At 22.3% G+C, this 19,546-nt stretch overlaps 3 protein-coding genes across 4 annotated transcripts; 2 read left to right on the top strand and 1 right to left on the bottom strand.

Annotated features, from left to right (window-relative positions):
- The first annotated feature begins 1,248 nt into the window (after positions 1-1,248).
- LOC122504886 (eukaryotic translation initiation factor 2 subunit 1) lies at positions 1,249-5,185 on the top strand. Its single transcript, XM_043616211.1, has 6 exons — positions 1,249-1,405; positions 1,785-2,026; positions 2,370-2,601; positions 2,986-3,218; positions 3,322-3,437; positions 4,861-5,185. Exons 2-6 carry the CDS (start codon positions 1,789-1,791, stop codon positions 5,035-5,037), a joined length of 996 nt encoding a protein of 331 aa, XP_043472146.1. The 5' UTR covers positions 1,249-1,405; positions 1,785-1,788; the 3' UTR covers positions 5,038-5,185.
- A 2,195-nt stretch (positions 5,186-7,380) lies between these two features.
- LOC122504903 (40S ribosomal protein S20) lies at positions 7,381-9,446 on the bottom strand. Its single transcript, XM_043616229.1, has 3 exons — positions 9,286-9,446; positions 8,797-8,902; positions 7,381-7,737 (listed from the first exon to the last, which is right to left on the bottom strand). Exons 1-3 carry the CDS (start codon positions 9,286-9,288, stop codon positions 7,481-7,483), a joined length of 366 nt encoding a protein of 121 aa, XP_043472164.1. The 5' UTR covers positions 9,289-9,446; the 3' UTR covers positions 7,381-7,480.
- Positions 9,447-9,712: 266 nt separating this feature from the next.
- On the top strand, positions 9,713-14,975 carry LOC122504902 (sulfide:quinone oxidoreductase, mitochondrial). Of its 2 annotated transcripts, none has more exons than XM_043616227.1 (9): positions 9,713-9,866; positions 10,241-10,391; positions 11,342-11,453; positions 11,696-11,920; positions 12,301-12,501; positions 12,910-13,119; positions 13,265-13,451; positions 13,889-14,135; positions 14,573-14,975. In XM_043616227.1, exons 2-9 carry the CDS (start codon positions 10,315-10,317, stop codon positions 14,628-14,630), a joined length of 1,317 nt encoding a protein of 438 aa, XP_043472162.1. In that variant the 5' UTR covers positions 9,713-9,866; positions 10,241-10,314; the 3' UTR covers positions 14,631-14,975. The 2 variants fall into 2 exon arrangements, with proteins under 2 accessions (XP_043472162.1, XP_043472163.1); XM_043616228.1 differs by lacking the exon at positions 9,713-9,866 and adding an exon at positions 9,968-10,128.
- Positions 14,976-19,546: the final 4,571 nt, after the last annotated feature.

Genomic DNA, 19,546 nt, shown 5'->3' with positions numbered 1-19,546 from the left:
GAGTAACAAGTTTCATTAAATTTAGTCATTTTTTAAAAAATTGTCCGCCATATTGGATCCGCCATTTTGAATTTTAAAAATCTGACATTGAATTCGTAATCAGAGACCCCGAAAACCCCCAAGTAACAAGTTTCATTAAATTTGGTCATATTTATAAAAATTGTCCGCCATATTAGATCCGCCATTTTGAATTTCAAAAATCTGACATTAAATTCGTAATCAGCGACCCCGAAAACCCCCGAGTAACAATTTTTGATTAAATTTGGTCATTTTTTTAAAAATTGTCCGCCATATTGGATCCACCATTTTGAATATTAAAAATCCGACGTCAAATTAGTGATCAGCGACCTCGAAAACCCCCCGAGTAACAAGTTTCATTAAATTTGGTCATTTTTTAAAAAATTGTCCGCCATATTGGATCCGCCATTTTAAATTTCAAAAATCTGACATTAAATTAGTGATCAGCGACCTCGAAAACCCCCGAGTAACAAGTTTCATTAAATTTAGTCATTTTTTTAAAAATTGTCCGCCATATTGGATCCGCCATTTTGAATTTCAAAAATCTGACATTGAATTCGTAATCAGCGACCCCGAAAACCCCCGAGTAATGAATTTTAAGCAAATTCGGCCATTTTTTAATAATCGCCCTCCATATTGAATCCGACATTTTGAATTTTGAAAATCCGATGAATACGATTCGTTCGATTTAAATAAAACAAAATATCAAATAAAATATATGCGAAAAATTAGTTCTTAATATAGTTTCCACAAGAAATTTACCTTCTAAATTTGTGGTTAAATAGCTTTTTTTCTTGTTCCTTATAAAAAAAATATAAAGAACGTATTTTTTTATTTTTGTCTAATTGGCGAATTTTTTGAGTTATGAATTTTCCAAATTTGTTTTGAAAACAGTTTAAGAAAATTTGTCGAGTCGAGTCGACATTCGAAAATTGGGAAAGATCCACAATTCACCGCTAGAGTTCCACAATGTTGCCTCTCTTTCTAATCTAAAATTCCCTAGTTATCCCTAGTGGAATATTTTCAATTGTTCACATATTTCAGAAAGAATTTCTCTTTGCAAATTATCATTTCGATTTAAATGTTTGCAAATTAAGATTATAATAACGATTTTCTAAAATATTATTTAATTTTGTGTCGTTTTATAAATAAAAATCGTCAAATTTTTAAATTTCTTTCAAATTGGACAAAAACAGGTAGGAACTTATCCCCGTATGGTAAGGTAGGTATCTGTAAACACTTTTCGCTTCTTGGGCTTTTGATGGTTATGGTCAGTCTGCACGGATCACACACGCATGGATATTGACAGATTAGAACTAAATTTCTATATAATCGGTGAATTTTTACAAAAATTTTAAATACAAAAACACAGTCTACAGTATTTTAAGTAAGTGAATAATAATTTTTACCACTACCGATTCAACTCCATTGTTTATTTCCGACTAAACTGGCAATTGTCGGTAACCTAACCTCAAAATCGAAAAGAGTAAAATATGTACAAAAAGTTTATAATAATAATGAAATAATTAAATACTATCCGTTTGCAAATATTAAAATTCATTATTTTGTAATTAAATTCCTATTTATTTCATTTTATAATTTACTCGTTTTGGTTTCTTTTAATGTTCTTTTTTAAAGTGAAATATTTCTCGAATTAGCTGCTGGATGAGAAATGAGAATTTCTACTTAATATTTAAAAAAAGTAGGGAAATTTTCGCGATTTTTAGTTGTGGGGTGAATTATTTAAAATATCTATTTTTATCTAGCAAAATGGTGTTGTCGTGTCGTTATTACAAGGCGAAATATCCGGAGGTCGAGGATGTTGTTATGGTCAACGTTCGGAGTATCGCCGAAATGGGAGCATACGTTCATTTATTGGAATACAATAATATCGAGGGTATGATTTTGCTCTCGGAATTGTCGAGAAGACGTATTCGTTCCATTAATAAATTAATTAGAGTAGGAAAAACTGAGCCCGTCGTCGTCATTCGAGTCGACAAGGAAAAAGGTAATTTCCATTTATTATTAGTTTGTAAATTAAAAAATGTTATATTTTCAAGAATATACATTAATTTTTAAATTCAAAATTTAAAGAATTCACTTATTAAGAACATAATATTTAATACAATTTTAATAAAATTTCTCGAAAGAATATAATTATTTAAAAAAAAATATTAATTAAATTCGATTATTTTCAAGAATTTTAATATAAATTCAAATATTTTCAACAATTTTGATTTATTCTATTTTGTTAATTCTAAATTTCTAATTCCATTAAATAATGAAATTAATAATTAGGTTTTATATCTAAAATTGACGTTTTTTGATTTTAACGATTTTTTTCCTTTCAGGTTATATTGATTTGAGTAAGCGACGAGTTTCCGCGGAGGACGTGGAAAAATGTACAGAACGATATGCAAAAGCAAAAGCTGTGAATTCAATTCTTCGACACGTGGCGGAATTATTGCACTACGAAAATGACGAGCAATTGGAGGAACTCTATCAAAAAACCGCCTGGTATTTTGAGGAGAAATACAAAAAGCAAAAAGCCTCTGCTTACGATTTCTTCAAGCAATCAGTCCTGTTAGTATTTTTACCCTATTTTTCTTATTTTCGGAATTAAACTTTAACGAAAACAAAAAAAAGAAATAAATTTTTCAATAGAGAAAATTAATTTAATTATTTATTAATTAATTTACTTTCTATAAAATCAAATTAATTTCTTATCTTAATTTTGATTCAAACTCAAATTGATTCGTTCAGAAAATAAATTTAATTATTTATTAATTAATTTCCTTTCTATAAAAACGAATTATTCCCGATCTTAATTTTGATTTAAACTCAAATTAATTCCTTTAGGTAATAAAATTTTTTCCAAATCAAATTTTAAGGAAAATTTAATTTTCAAAAGAAAAAAAGAAAGAAACTCCGTTTTTTTGTTTTTAATTTGTAATTTTTGATTTTTAGAGATCCGTCAATTTTGGCTGAATGCGGCTTGGACGACGAGACAAAGGAGGTGTTATTAAATAATATTAAAAGAAAATTAACGTCGCAGGCGGTGAAAATTCGCGCTGACATTGAATGCGCTTGTTATTCGTACGAGGGAATCGATGCAGTTAAAGCGGCACTAAAATCCGGTTTGGCGCTTTCCACCGAGGAACTTCCGATTAAAATCAATTTAATTGCTCCACCACTTTATGGTAAAATCCTACATTTCTTTTTCCTCCACAAAAAATTGCAAAAAACGATAAAAAAAAAAAGGAAATATAAATTTGTGAAAAATAAAAATTGAATTACTTACAGTAATGACGACGAGTACACCGGAAAAGCAAGACGGTCTAAAGGCCCTCAACGATGCCATTGAAGTCATTAAGGAAAAAATAACAACACTTGGAGGCGTTTTTGCAATTCAAATGGCTGTAAGAATCAAAATTTATTATTTTATTATTATTATGCAATTTACAACATTTTTTTTTTTTTATTATGAAATATTCATTTTTGACAAAAATTCAATTATTTTCAACAAAATTTAGAAACAAATTTCAAGAAAGAATTTAGTTATTTTCTAAAAATTTTAATAAATCCTTTGAAACCATTCAATTATTTTTATAAATAGTAAAACAAATAGTTATAAAATTCTTTTTAAAAATTCAATTATTTTCTAAAATTTTAATAAAACCGTCGAAAAAATTCAATTATGTATTTATTTTTTTTTTTTTTTTGAAAGTAGTAAAATCTTTGCAGAAGTTTAATTATTTTAATAAAAATTCACTAAAGAATTCAATTTTTTTTTTCTAAAATTATAATAAAATCTTTGAAACAATTCAATAACTTTTTTTAAAATATTAAAATCTTTGCAAAAAATAAATTATTTTCTAAAATATTAATAAATCTTTTCGAAACAATTCAAATACTTTTTTTAAAATATTAAAATCTTTGCGTAAAATTTAATTATTTTCTAAAATTTTAACAAATCTGTCGAAACAATTCAAATATTTTTTTAAAATAGTAAAATCTTTGCAGAAATTAAATTAATTTAAATAAAATTTCACTATAGAATTCAATTTTTTTTTTCTAAAAAAATAAATAATAATTTTAATAAATTCCTTGAAACAATTCAAATATTTTTATAAATAGTAAAATTCTTTAACAAAATTCAATTACATATTTTCTAAAATTTTAATAAATCCTTGGGAACAATTGAATTATTTTTATAAATAGTAAAATTTATCGAAAGAATTAAATTATTTTTTGTAAATACATAAAATTCTTCTCAGGAATTCAATTATTTTCAATACAATTTTAATAAATATCAATTTAATTAAATATTTAACTATAATTATTAACAAACACAATTATTTTACAAAGTTGAAAAAAATTCTTCGTTTAATTTAATTATTTTCAAAACTTTAAATTAAAATTATTCAAAAAACTACATTATTTCCTAAAGAAACTTAAAGAAATTCTTCAAAAGAATTTAATTTATTTACAAAAACTCTAAATTCATTTTCTTATAATTGAAAATATTTATTTAGGAGAAAAAGTAGAAATTCGGTTTTTTTTTTAAATTCAAAACTATATTTTATTTAGGAGAAAAAAACAAAAAAGTCTATTTTTTATTACTCAAAAATATTCATTTAGAGCAAAATAAAATTTTCGACTACGGAAAATATTTATTCAGAGGCAAAAAATTGAAATTTTGCCATAAAAATGATTTATTTTCAAACGAAAAATAGAAATTTTGACATAAAAATATTTATTTAGAAGGAAAAAAAAAAAAGAAATTCTATTTTTTTTTTTATAAAAAATGTTTATTTAAAGGAGAAAATTAAATTTTTACAGCCGAAGGTCGTGACCGCGACGGACGAGGCGGAACTCCAGCGACAAATGGAGAGGGCGGAGATGGAAAATGCCGAAGTCGCTGGCGACGACGACGAGGAGGAAGTTGAGGGCATGGGCGACTTTAGCGGCGGCGAGGACGACAATGAGAACGCGGATTCACAGAAGGAGGAGGATTAGATAAAAAAAAAGGAGGAAAATTATTTTATTATTTTTTTTTGTTTATACAATTTTTCCCCGGCATTTTAATATTGATGAAAAAAAAACAAAAAAATGAAACGACAACCACCAATATTTGTATTAAGCAATTTTTTCAGATATATAATTCTAAAAAAAAGAATTGCTATTTTAATTAACAAATCCTAGGCCTTTGATCGACTTTAAAAAAAAAATTCTGACGAAGAATTTCAATTATTTCCATAAAACAAAAATTTTCGTATGATTTTTTATTTTTTAATTATTTTCAAAAGATTTGATAAAATTCTCTTTTAAAATTCAATTATTACTATGAAATGTAAAATTTTTTTAAAAAAAAATTCTAGAATTCAATTATTTTCAAAAATCTAAATAAAATTATTCGCAATAATTCAATTATTATTTCCGTAAAAAATAAAATTCTTCGCAAGAATTCAATTATTTCCGTAAAAAATAAAATTCTTCGCAATAAATTCAATTATTTTTATAAATTATAAAATTCCTCGTAGAAAATTCAATTATTTTCAAAAGTTTTGATAGAATTCTTTATTTAAATTCAATTCTTTTTGTGAAATGTAAAATTCTTTCAAACAAGAATTCAATAATTTTCAAAAGTTTTGAAATGATTCATTAATAAAATTCAATTATTTTCATAAATTTTACAATTAATTGTAAGAATTCAATTATTTTGAAAAGTATTGATAAAATTTATTATTGAAATTCAATTAATTTATAAATTTTACAATTCTTAAAATCTGAATAAAATTATTTGACAAAATTCAATTAATTTCAAAAATTCTAATACAATTTTTTATTGAAATTCAATTATTTTCAATAGTTTTATCTTCCCAGGAATTGAATTTTTCTTTAAAAGAATTGAATGATTTGCCAAAAATTTGATAAAATTCTTCGAAAGATCTTAATTATTATCAAAAAAATCTCAAGAATTGAATTGTAAAATTTGTGGAAAATAATGGAATTCTTCTGACTTTTTATTGCAATTTTTTTAAAATAATTGAATTCATTCGAGGAATTTTATTATAATCTTTAAAATAATTGAATTCTTTGGAAGAAATTTTATTTAAAGTTGTGGAAAATAATTTGAATTTTTTTTATGTGACAATAATTGAATTTTTATAAAAAAAAAATGTTATCAAAGCTTTTGAAAAGTAATTGAATTCTATATCGAGGAATTTTCGTTATAAATTTTATTCAAAATAATTTAATTCCAGGCGAAGAATTTTGTTATTTTAGAAAAATAATTGAATTCTTTCAAGAAATTTTAGATTATTTTTTAAAAGGTAATTGAAAAGAATTGAAAATAATTTAAATCTTACAAAGAATTTTATAAAATTTTCTGAAAATAATTAAACACTTAATTGAAAATTAAAATTTTTTGAAACAATTTAATTATTTTCAGAAAATTTAATAAAATTCTTCATAAGACTTCAATTATTTGCAATTATTTTCAATTCAATTCAATTACTCGACACAATTTAATTATTTTCAATTCTTTTCAATTCAATTCAATTATTCAATTGAAAATTGAAATTTTTCAAAACAATTTAATTTTCTTTCAGAAAATTTAATAAAATTCTTCGTCATAGTTTAATTATTCAATTGAAAACTGAAATTTTTTGAAACAATTTAATTATTTTCAAAAAATTCAATATAATTCTTCATAACAGTTAAATTATTTTCAATTATTCAATTGAAAATTGAAATTTTTCGAAACAATTTAATTATTTTTAGAAAATTTAATAAAATTCTTCGTCATAGTTTAATTATTTTCAATTCTTTTCAGTTCAATTCAATTATTTAATTGAAAATTGAAATTTTTAGACACAATTTTATTATTTTCAGAAAATTTAATAAAATTCTTCGTAATAGTTCAATTATTTTCAATTCTTTTCAGTTCAATTCAATTATTCAATTGAAAATTGAAATTTTTCGAGACAATTTAATTATTTTCAGAAAATTTAATAAAATTCTGCGTAAGAGTTTTCAATACTTTTCAATTGAATTAAATTGTATCGAAATTTCCAATTTTCAATTGAATACATATTCAAAAATTGCCGAAAATTACTAATAAATAATTTTTTTTTAAATTTAATTAAAATCATTTTTAACATTCAAATTAAAATATTGTACTTGAAATTAATATTATAGTGAAAATTAACATAATAAATAACATCAACAAATGATAAATAATTAAAACTAAAATCAATTTCAATGAAAATAAGTGAATAAAAATTTACCTTAATTTTCATTCATTTTTTCGTGAATAAATTTGAAAAAAAGGAATCGGAGCGTAATGAAGAAGGCAGATTTACTGTTTTTTTTTTTGTTTTGCGATTTTATTTGCAAATTTCTAAATGCCAAAAAGAAGAAAAATAGTTTTTTTTCTTAAAAAAAAGAAATTCAGTGTTTAATCGTTGGCAATTGTGACTTCGACTTCTACGCCAGGTTCAATGGAGATGCTGGTGATTTGCTTGACGATTTCGGAAGGCGAATAAAGATCAATGACTCGCTTGTGAATTCGCATTTGGAAGCGATCCCATGTCTTTGAACCCTCACCGCAAGGAGTTTTGCGTGTCGTGATCCTCAAAATTTTCGTCGGTAAACGAACCGGTCCCTTTACCTTCAATTTTTGCTTCTTCGCTCCGTTAATCAATTCCGAGCACACTGCAATTTTAGAATAAAAAAAATTATTTACAAATTAAATTTCTAATTCATTTTCTCTTAATTCTAATTCGTTTCTTTTTATTCTCGACTTACATTTCTAATTCGTTTCCTTTTAATTCTAATTCGTTTCTTTTAATTCTCGACTTAAATTTCTAATTCGTTTCTTTTAACTTTCCTTTAATTTCTAATTAATTTCTTTTAATTCGAATTCGCTTTTTTAATTTTCCTTTAATTTCTAATTAATTTCTTTTAATTCGAATTAAATTTCTAATTCGTTTCCTTTTAATTCTATAATTCGTTTCTTTTAATTCGAATTCGTCTCTTTTAATTCTAATTAGATTCTTTTAATTTTCCTCCTAATTAATTTCCTTTAATTCGAATTAAATTTCTAATTCCTTTTCTTTTGATTCTAATTCGTTTCTTTTAATTCTAATTCGCTTTTTTTAATTTTCCTTTAATTTCTTTTAATTCGAATTAAATTTCTAATTCATTTTCTTTTAATTGTAATTCGTCTCTTTTAATACTTATTCCCTATTTTTTAATTTCCCTTTAATTTCTTTTAATTCGAATTAAATTTTTAATTAATTTCTTTTAATTCGAATTAAATTTCTAATTCATTTATTTCTTTTAATTCTAATTCTTGCCTTAAATTTCTAATTCGTTTTTTTAAATTCTAATTCGATTCTTTTAAATTTCCTTTAATTTCTCATTAATTTCTTTTAATTCTATAATTAAATTTTTAATTAATTTTCTTTTAATTCGAATAAAAGTTTATTGATTTTGTTTTAATTCTAATTCGTTTTTTTTGTAATTAATTTCTTTTAATTCTGTTTAAATTTCAAATTCATATCTTTTAATTTTAGTGAAATTTCTAATTCAATAAAAAATTGTATTGAAAACTAATTTGGATTTTTTTAAAATAAAAAATCGATTTTCGATTTAAAATTTTGATATTTACAAATACAAGAAAAAAAAAAATTAGGGAAAATGTCAAATTGAAAGTAATAAATAATAAAAAAAAAAATTAAAAAAATTGATCGAAAAATGTACGAAACTCACCCTTCTCCAAAGACCTGACATTACGTGAAGTCAAAGTAATCCGGATTCGATGAACTGGTGGAACATCGGGTCCAGGTTTCTCCGGATTTTCTGCTTTCAAACTAGCCTAAAAGAAATACCGAAAAAAAAGTCAAAATCTTATTTTATTTTCTCTTCGAAATTCTTTTGTGAAGCAAACATAACCTCAAAATAAGCGATCGAAAAGACGCAAAATTTTTAAAGGAAAAACGCAACTTGGAAATAATTTTCCTATAAGAGATTTTAATTTAAAAAATTATTTCTCTTTTAAGAAATTTTGAAAAAATGAAAATAAAAATAACGAGAATAACATTTAATAAAGGAGTTTTGAGAATTACAATTTACAAAGGCGAAGCTAACCTCAAAAATTCTTCACGCCAAGTACTTTGTGATTTTCTTGTGAATAAAAAATAGTTGCGAATTTAAAAATACTTTGGAATTAATACCCATGAGAATCGCAAGTGAACTCACCATATTTTCGCTAATTTCCTGGTCGAGATAAACAATTTATCGGATAAAAATTGATCAGCGCTGAACCAGTGTAATCATATGGGGGCACGTGCCAAAGTGGAAAAGAAAAATTTCTCACGTTCGTCGATGGAGCATTTCCGGTTGGATAATAATTACGTGAGTCAACTGAACTTCCAAATTAATACCATTTAAATATTATTTTTGAAAAAATTGCTATTTTATTTCTAATTTTCACTCTTTTTACTCCTTTATTACTCGAAATTGCAAATTGTAAACAAAATTTCAAATATTTTTAAAAAAAATTTTTTCCTATTTTCAATTTGTAATTTTGAAGGTTTTTACTGACTTTGACAGATAAATCGAAAAAGATAATTTTTATCCATTCCATTTGACGTATTTTATGTTTTTGTCGGTTTTTATCTTTTATTATCTTTTATCTCTTTTATGCAGTAGCGGTGTATCTTTTTTTTATCTAAAAAAACAGTTATTTTTAACAATTATTCTCCACAAGTATTTACTGAAAATCGAATGCATTATTATGCACAGAAAACTCCAGGACCAATAGTATTTTTAAATCCAAGGTATTTTTAAGAAATAACTTTTATTTTCTCTATTTTAAATGCGTAATGCAAAATGCATTTACGAAGATAAGTGTTTTATAACCTCAAAATTTGACGTTTATTTGACGTTTGAATATATTTGAAAGCAAAACAATTCCGATTTCTCGAGATAATAATTAGAAATTGATTATTTTTATCATTAGTACGTGTAATTTCGAGTTTCTTTGACAATTTTTAAATGGAAAAATTCTACTTTTCGGCTAAATCGTTGTTATTATATAATGTAAATAATATATATATTTTAGTGATTTTAGTAATTAACTGCCGCTTGTAAAAATATTGTTACGATTGTTACCTTGTGAATTCTACATTCTATTTCCTTTTTTTCTTTCTAGATATAAAAATTAACAAATTAAGGTGAATTTTTACTTTTATATAATTATAAATTAACAAAGGAAGGAGATTAATTATGTATGGAATTATTAATCGAAATTTGTCGACATTGAAGACGACAAATCTCCAAAATGTTCGATTCGCTCATCACTCGTGAGTACAATAAAAAATCTTTTTATTACTTTTTATACAAAAAAAAAGAAAAATAAAATGACGCATTCTTTGCTATAAAAAAATAAGTAGTACAGATTTCATTGTAAGTGAAATTTTGAATATTATTGTTATTGCTATTTTTATTTTTAACAAATTCCTATAATTTTATTATTATTATATTATTTTCACAATTGGAATTATTTTCTAAAACATTAATTTAATTCCTCAAAATAAATTCAATTATTTTCGAAAATTTTAATAAAATTCTTCAATTATTTTCATAAATAATAAAATTCTTCACGGGAATTCAATTTTTGAATAACTTCAAATTCAAAGTTTAAAAAAATTCAATTATCAACTAATTTACTAATTAATTATTCCTATTTATTAATTTCAAAAATTTTAGTAAAATTCTTCGCAAGAATTCAATTATTTTTAATACAATTTTAATAAAATTTCATGAAAGAATTCAATTTTTAATAATGTTTTTCGAAAGAATTCAATTATTTTCTATAGTTTTAAAAAATTCTTCGAAACAATTCAATTATATTTATAAATAGTAAAATTCATTGCAAAAATTCAATTATTTTCAAAAAAAATTTCACGAAAGAATTCATATTTTTCTTAATTCGTTATAAAAAAATTTTTCAAAATAATTCAATTATTTTCTAAAATTTTAATAAAATTGAATAATTAAATGTTCAATTTCAATTATTAACAAACCGGATTATTTTAAAAATTATTTTCATTAACTATTGTTATTTTTAATTTTATTATTTTCTTTTTGTTACAATTACTATAATTTTTTTATTAGTAGATATATTATTTTCTTTATTTTATTTTTTGACTACTATTATTTTTTTCTATTTTTATTCTTATTATTTGTTTTTTGTTATAAAAAAAAAAAAATTATGTACCAACTAAAATTTTTTAAAAATTAATTTCGACAGGTGTAAAATTTTGGTACTTGGAGGAGGAACGGGCGGATGTTCAATGGCGGCTAAATTATCAAAAAACTTCAACGAGAAACCATCTCATGTGATAGTCGTTGATCCGGCCGAAGTATACAAATTTAAATTCATTAAAATTTTTGTCAACTTAATTAAATTAATTACTAATTTTTTTTTAAGTAAATAATTTTAAGTACAATTAATTTTATTTGACAATTAACTTAAAACTGAGTAAAAAAAAACTAATTTAACTAATTAACTTAAAAGTAAATGAAATAAATGTAGTTTTTTCGTTTATTAACTCAAAAAAAATAAATAAATAAATAATTTAAAAGAATTTCTTTTCCTTTCCAGTATCACTATTATCAGCCATTTTTCACATTAGTCGGAGGCGGAATTGGGAACGTAAAAAAATGTCGACGACCAATGAAAGACGTCCTGCCGAAAAATGCCCAATGGATAAAGGATTGTGTCATGGAAATCGATGCGAAAAATAACAAAATAATTACAAAAAATGGCGATACTGTTCAGTATGAGATTTTAATTGTTGCCCTTGGCCTCAAACTCAATTGGCAAGCTGTTGAGTATTTATTATTTTAATTATTATTTTTTTTAGCAGAAAAAAATTGAAATTACTATTTTTTGAATAAAAAATTGAAATTATATTTTTTTTATGCAAAGAAAAATTAAAATTTTCTCTTTTTAGCTAAAAAAAATTTAAAGTTTTCTGTTTTTAGGTAAAAAAAAAATTGAAATTACTTTTTTTATGACGAAAAAAATTGAAATTATCTTTTCTTGATAAAAAAAAATTGAAATTATCTCTTTTCAGCTAAAAAGAAAAAATTGAAATTTTCTCTTTTTAGCTAAAAAAAAATTGAAATTTTCTTTTTTTAACTAAAAAAAAAATTGAAATTACATTTTTCTATGACGAGAAGAATAAATAATTTTCTATTTTCAAGATTCCTGGACTGGTTGAGGGTCTTGATAATCCAGAATCAACGGTGTGCTCGATTTACAGTCCGGAAACGGTGCCAAAAGTTTTTGGTGCCATTAAAAAGACAAATAATGGAACGGCACATTTTACGTATCCAAACACGCCGATTAAATGTGCAGGAGCACCGCAAAAAATAATGTATCTCGCCGAGGCTTTCTGGAGAAACGTAAATTTTCATTCGTTTGCTTATTGTCTTATTTTAACTATTTTATTTTCATTATAATTACTATTTTTAGAATTGGAATTATTTTTTTAATTTTATTTTTATTCCTCGAAATAAATTCAATTGTTTTTGAAAAATTTAATAAATCAATTATTTTCATAATTAATAAAATTCTTCATGGGAATTCAATTATTTTGAATAAAATTTTAACGAAAATTTCACGAAAGAATTCAATTAATACTTTTTTAAAAATTAGAATAAAATTTCTCGAAAGAATTAAATGGATGTATTTTTATAAATAAAAATTAAGAATTGAATTTTTTAATTTAAACGTTATATATTTAAATTTTAATTAAAAATCCTTTCTTTTTTAATGTAGAATTTTTGAAAAATGAATATTTTGTTTTCCAGCAAAATTTGAGGAACAATATTGACGTTGTTTACAATACTTCACTGCCAGTGATTTTCGGAGTGAAAAAATATGCCGACGCACTATGGGAGGTGTGTAAAAATCGTGACGTTCGTGTTAATTTGACGACAAATTTAATTGAAGTGCGACCCGATAAATGTGAGGCAGTTTTTCAAAATCTCACGAAACCCGACGAGACGAAAGTGGAAAAGGTTCGAGAATTCAAAAAACAAATAAATAAATAAAATCAAGTTTTCTATTAATTATTATTAGGAATTATTACTTTTTATTATTTTAATATTATTTTATTGAATTTTTATTATTAAATTAACAATTATTAAAATTTTTTTTCTTCAGTATTCACTCTTACACGTGACACCGCCAATGACAACTCCGGATGTTCTCAAAAAAAATCGCGATTTAACGAATGAATCGGGTTTTCTTTGTGTGAATGAGAAAACTCTTCGTCACGATAAATACGAAAATATTTTTGGTATCGGCGACTGCACAAATACGCCGAATTCAAAAACAATGGCTGCTGTTGGTAGGAGAAATTTTCTGTTCAATTGAAAATTAATTCTTTTCTTATACTTTATTTATTTTTTATTCTTTAATTTATTTTTTACTTTTTTATTTATTTTTTATTTTCCTATTTGTTTTTTTTTACTTTTTTATTTATTTTTTACTTTTTTATTTATTTTTGACGTTTCTATTTGGTTTTCTTACTTTTTTATTTATTTTTTTACTTTCCTATTTGTTTTTTTTTACTTTTTTATTTATTTTTTACTTTCTTATTTATTTTTACTTCTTTGTTTATTTTTTTCACTTTCTTATTTATTCATTTATTTTCATTACAAGTTTTTTCTTTTAATTAATAAATATTTTACTCTAAAAATGTCTTCAAACGTACATTAATTATTTTATGGTAAAAAAAAAGGCCTGATTTATTAAATTTTAAAAATTGCCATATAAATTTGACAGCATCGCAGGTGAAAGTTTTATACACAAATCTCATGGATCATTTGGAGGGAAGAGAAATGTCCGACGTTTATGAAGGCTACGCGTCCTGTCCAATTGTCACTGGCAATGAAAAATGTATTCTCGCTGAATTTGACTATAAATTAAATCCCCGCGAAACATTTCCATATAATCAAGGACAGGAATCACGCATTGCATATTTAATGAAAAAGGATATTTTTCCCTTCATCTACTGGAATTTGATGTTAAAGTGAGAAAACAAATTTTTTTCTTATTAAAAAACGTTTATTTATTCATAATTAATTTTCCAGGCACAATTCATTTTTATAAAAAAGAATTTATTTATCAAAAACATTATTATAATTAATTTGGAAATTGAAAGAACTATTTTTAATCGTATTTATTATAATAGAGAAATTTAATTTTTCTTTGATCTCAATTTTTAATTTGACAACAAGTTTATTATTATTGAAAACAAGATAAAAAATTAATTTATACAAAAAGGGTATTTATTATAAACATTCGATTATAGAATGAAAGAAAGGAATTTGTTTGAATTATTAAAAAAAAAAATTTTTGGAAAAAACTGAAAAATATGTTTATTAAAAAATTAAAATTAATTTTTAAATAATTGGCAAACTTGGGGGTAAATTGAAAAAAATACACTAAATGGAATTTTAATTTCAGCGGTCACTGGCATGGACCTGAGGTGTTCAGAAAAATTTTCCATCCTTTCGACAAGTAACGGAGAAAAAAAAAGTTTACAATATATGGAATTTACGGTGATGAGAAGAAAATCATTTTTCTTTTGATACTCACACGATTGGCGATTAAAGTTTTTGGATTTTTGTTTGTTATTCGAGAGAAAGTCAAGGATTAGAAACGAAAAATAATTTCAATTCGAAATTATTGGGATTATCGATTCAAGAGTTAAATATATTGATCGTCCAAGTATTTTGATATTGTGGAATTTTGTTTTTGCACACATTTTGCAAGAAATTTTTGAAAATTTATTTTTTATAAAAAAATTTTTGTTATTGTTTTCTCTTTAAATTTTTATAAATTTACACTTTGAATTTATATACTATACACTTGAAATTTATATTCTTTACACTTGAAATTTGTATATTTTACACATCAAATTTATATGATTTACATTTTAAATTTATTTAATTTACACTTTAAATTTATACAATTTACACTTCAAATTTATATAATTTACACTTTAAATTTATATAATTTACATTTTAAATTTATATACAAAAAACTTCTTTTTCACTTTTCACTTCTTTAAATATTTTACACTTCAAATTTATAAATAATTTTGACTTTAAATTGTGCACTTTAAAATGTAAAGTCCATACCATTTTTTTAAATAATATTTAATTGTAATAGTTTATCAATAATTAGGTCAAATTTGATAAAATTTACAAAATTTAGTTTTTAAGACTCACTGAATTTTGGTAAAATTCATAAATTCATCAATAATTTGTAAAAAAATTTGTAAAAAGTTTTCCTTTCTTTTGTACAAATTTACTATAGTTTTTTTTTGTAAATTATTCATATTGTAAAATAAAGTTATTAGATGCATATAAATGTGTGGTCAAATTTTTTATAAACTTTTTTTGTTTACAAAAAAGATGCGACATTTCGAAAAATTAAAATTTTGTAAATATTTTAATTTAAATTTACATTTAATTAATAATTTTAAAAAATAATTGTTTTCTTTTAAAAATTTTTTATTAAAATTTTTAAAATAGTTAAATTATTTTGAAGAATTTATTTGAATTTTCTTGAAAATAATGGAGTTTTTTTTTAAAATAATTTTTACTAAAAATTTTAAAAGTAATTCTTTAAATAAATATTAAATTGTATTAAAATTATTCACAGAAAATTAAATTCTTTTAAACAATTTTATTAAGAGTTTTTGTAAATAATAACATTTTTTTTAAAAAGAAATTCATTCAAATTTCATAAAAATAATGTAAATTTTTTGAAAATAATTTTAATTGAAAATTTTGAAAATAATTGAAATTTACAAAGAATTTTATTAAAAACTTTTGAGAACAATATTGAATATTGTTTAGAAAAATTTTATTGTACAATTTTTAAAAATAATTGAAACTGTTGGAGAAATTTTATTAAAATTTCCTTGAATATAATTGAATTTTTTCCTAGAAATTCTATTAAAATTGTATCTGAAAATAATAGAATTTCTTAGAAGAATTTTATTAAACATTTTGAAAATAATGATTTTTTTTAGAAGAATTTCATCAAAATTGTTGAAAATAATTGAATTTATATTAAAATTCTTTAAAATAATCGAATATAATTAATACTTTTGAAAATAATAGATAAAAATATTCCAAAATTGAAACTGAAATATAAATTGAGTAAAAAAATGAAAAAAAAAATTGAAACTGAAATACAATTCGAATTAAAATACGAAAAAAATGAAAATAACGGTCTTTTTTTCGATCATTTTATTCTCTGTATAATACTGTGATATGTTTACATCAATGTTATTATGATGAAATGTAACGTGATGCTGGCTCTAATCTAAAAATTTCGATTGTTAACACAAAAGTACTGCCACCTTGACAGTAAAATTATTACAGTTACTTCTATTATGTTTTTTTTTAAATATTTATAATATGAGTCTGGTTACAAGTATAACTCCGTTTTTTGCGACGACGTCGTTATCGAGTAATAACAGTGATATGTGTTCTGTCTCTAACGATAAAACTATAATATATAATGTATCGAGTGAATTTTCTCTCGTTCCTCTCGTTATTTCCAATCGCAATCGTTTTCTTCCTCAATTTTTCCATTTTCAATATTTCTATAATTTCTTCTTCAATTTTTTCCTCTTTCAATATTTCTATTTTCATTCTTTAAATTTCTATTTTCATTCTTTAAATTTCTATTTTTATTTTTAAAATTTCTATCTTCAATATTTCCATTTTTAATTCTTCTGTTTTCAATATTTTTCCATTTTTATTTTTCTATTTTTAATATTTCCAATTTTTTGTATTTTTAATTTTCTCTTTACTTTTCGTATTTAAATTAAAGAAATTTTTTTTTCGCTCCAAGGAGAAAATAATTTTGTAAAATTGAATTCAATTTATTTTTCGTTTCGAATCGGATTTAATTGAATTTTTTCAACTGAATTGAATTTTTTTTAATTTGATTTAATTTATTTTTTCAATTGAAAATTAAAATTGAAATCAAATAGAATTGATTTTTTCAGTTTTGTTTAATTTTTTTCAATCAAATTGAAAGAAATTGAATTTTTCTATTTATTATTCAATTTTTTTTTTCAATCGAATTGAATTTAATTTATTTTGAATCGAATTTAATTGAATTCTTTCAATTATATTCAATTTTTTTCAATTAAATTGAATTCAATTCATTTTCTCGATTGAATCAAATTTAATTGAATTCTTTCAATTATATTTAATTTTCTTTCAATTGAATTGAATCGAATTTTTTCAATTTTTCAATTTTGTTTATTTTGATAATTGAATTGAACTTAAATTATATTTTCAATTTTATTTTTACAATTTTCATTTATTTTTTCAATGGAATTGAATAGAACTTGAATTATTTTTTCAATTTTACTTTTTTAATTTTCATTTATTTTTTCAATGGAATTGAATTGAATTGAATTGAATCGAATCGAATTTTTCTAATTTAAATTTATTTCCTTTTTTCTTCGGAGCGCGTCACAATTTTTTTTCCCAAAAAAAAGAGGATTTAGAAACAACGAGAATAGAAACAATTACATCGCTTTCTTTTTTTTCTTTCCTAAATTTTACTACATTTTTCTTTTTTTTTTATATGGACAGTCTATTGTTGGGATTAAGTGCGTCGATTATGGCCCTTTCTTATAGAAATGCGCTTTTACAAAAATTACACAACTAGTTTTACAATTTTTTTTTATTTTTGTTTTCATGATAAATATATATATTTATATATAACATTTTGCTGTAACAGAAAAAAATTGTAGCATTTCCTTTCTTTTTTTTAAAATTAATTTCATCCCCCAACGGGAATCCTTTTTTTCGAGTAGATTTTCATTCTACAATTAATCTTATGGAGACGATTTTTGCAAATTTTTTTCTTTCCCCCAAAATTGTAAATAGGAAAAAAAAATTTTATTCACTCACATTTTTTTTTTTTTTTTTTGAAATTAATTTCATTGAGAAAAATTATAATTTTTCGGTAAAAAATTTTTCATCGAAATTATTATTTTTCGGTAACGAAATTTTTCATCGAAGTTTTTATTTTTATTCGAAAAATAATCATTTTTCGGTAAAAAATTTTTCATCGAAATTATTATTTTTCGGTAAAAAATTTAATCGAAATTTTCATTTTTATCGAAAAAAAATAATTTTTTGGTAAAAAATTTTATCGAAAAACAACAATTTTTCGATAAAATTTTGTCGAGATTTTTATTTTTCCATGAAAAATAATAACTTTACGATAAAATTCCATCGAAAAATAATAATTAAATTTTAAAAATTGTGAAGAGAAATTTTTTTTCGATATCGCAAAAATTTTTACAAAAAATGAGAAAAGAAAAAAATTCGCAAAGATCAATTTCTTGTTTCTTATTTTTTTTTTACTTAAAAAATAATAATTATGGCAAATTAATAATTACAGTGAAAATCTACAAATTCGCGAATTTGATTTAATAAAAAACAAAAGAAAAAAAAAATCTTTCGATGGATAAATAATTGATTAAAAATTAATTTGTATATTCTCTTAAAAATTAAATACAAAGGTAATTAATTTGTAAATTACAATTAAATCTATTTACATGTACACGTAATGCAAATAATGCAATAGGGGTAGTTTTTTTTAAATCGTTTCCTACCCGAGCTGCCTCTACTCACACACATCCAAACACTGTGCTCTCCACTTAATTCAGATACTTCATATCTTTATTTTTTTTATTTATTTATACGAAAGACGCTCACTTATTCAATGTGTGGATGAATTTGAAAATGAATTTTTGGATTTTCGTGAAATATTCCGTTTTTATTTATGTATTTAATATTCTAAAAAATGCTTTTTCTTGAAAAACTTTTCTTTCGCGGGTAAAATAAAATTTTTTTTTCTTAATAAAAAAAAATCTTTTTCCTTGAGAAGGAAATTTTTTTTAAAATGAAAAATTTGTTTTTTCAATGAAAAAATTGTTTCATTAATGAAAAATTTGTTCTCCAATCAAAAAATTACAATTTTTCCATTAAAGAACAAATTTTTCACTGAAGAAACAATTTTTTCATTAAAGAAACAAATTTTGCAATAAAAAAAAATTTCTTCTCCAAGAAAAAAAATTTTTTCTTTGACAAGAAATTTGTTTCTTTAATGAAAAATTTGTTATTCAACGAAGAAATAAATTTGTTTTTATTGTTCTTCAAAGAAAAATTTGTTCCTTCTATGAAAAAATTGTTCTTCATTGAAAAATTTTCTCTTTCAATAATAAATTTGTTTCTTTAGTGAAAAATTTGTTCTTCAATAAGAAATTTTTTCTATAATAAAAAATTATTTCTTCAATAAAGAATATTTTTCATTAGCAAGAAATTTTTTCTATAACAAGAAATTTCTTCTTCAATAAAAAATGTTTCCTTCAATCAGAAATTTTTTCTACAATAA

The sequence above is a fragment of the Leptopilina heterotoma genome, unplaced genomic scaffold (assembly GCF_015476425.1).
Source record: "Leptopilina heterotoma isolate Lh14 unplaced genomic scaffold, ASM1547642v1 Lhet_325, whole genome shotgun sequence".
NCBI lineage: Eukaryota > Metazoa > Arthropoda > Insecta > Hymenoptera > Figitidae > Leptopilina > Leptopilina heterotoma.
This window is presented reverse-complemented; position numbering and strand designations above follow the sequence as displayed.

Bases quoted from the DNA above. Each gene is read 5' to 3' on its own strand.
- LOC122504886 (XM_043616211.1), top strand. From the start codon at position 1,789: ATGGTGTTGTCGTGTCGTTATTACAAGGCGAAATATCCGGAGGTCGAG. The intron at 2,027-2,369 runs GTAATTTCCATT...TTTTCCTTTCAG, and splicing joins TCGAGTCGACAAGGAAAAAG to GTTATATTGATTTGAGTAAG. The intron at 3,438-4,860 runs GTAAGAATCAAA...AAATTTTTACAG, and splicing joins TTTTTGCAATTCAAATGGCT to CCGAAGGTCGTGACCGCGAC.
- LOC122504903 (XM_043616229.1), bottom strand. The intron at 7,738-8,796 runs GTGAGTTTCGTA...CTAAAATTGCAG, and splicing joins TGTCAGGTCTTTGGAGAAGG to TGTGCTCGGAATTGATTAAC.
- LOC122504902 (XM_043616227.1), top strand. From the start codon at position 10,315: ATGTATGGAATTATTAATCGAAATTTGTCGACATTGAAGACGACAAAT. The intron at 10,392-11,341 runs GTGAGTACAATA...TAATTTCGACAG, and splicing joins GTTCGATTCGCTCATCACTC to GTGTAAAATTTTGGTACTTG. The intron at 11,921-12,300 runs GTTGAGTATTTA...TCTATTTTCAAG, and splicing joins TCAAACTCAATTGGCAAGCT to ATTCCTGGACTGGTTGAGGG.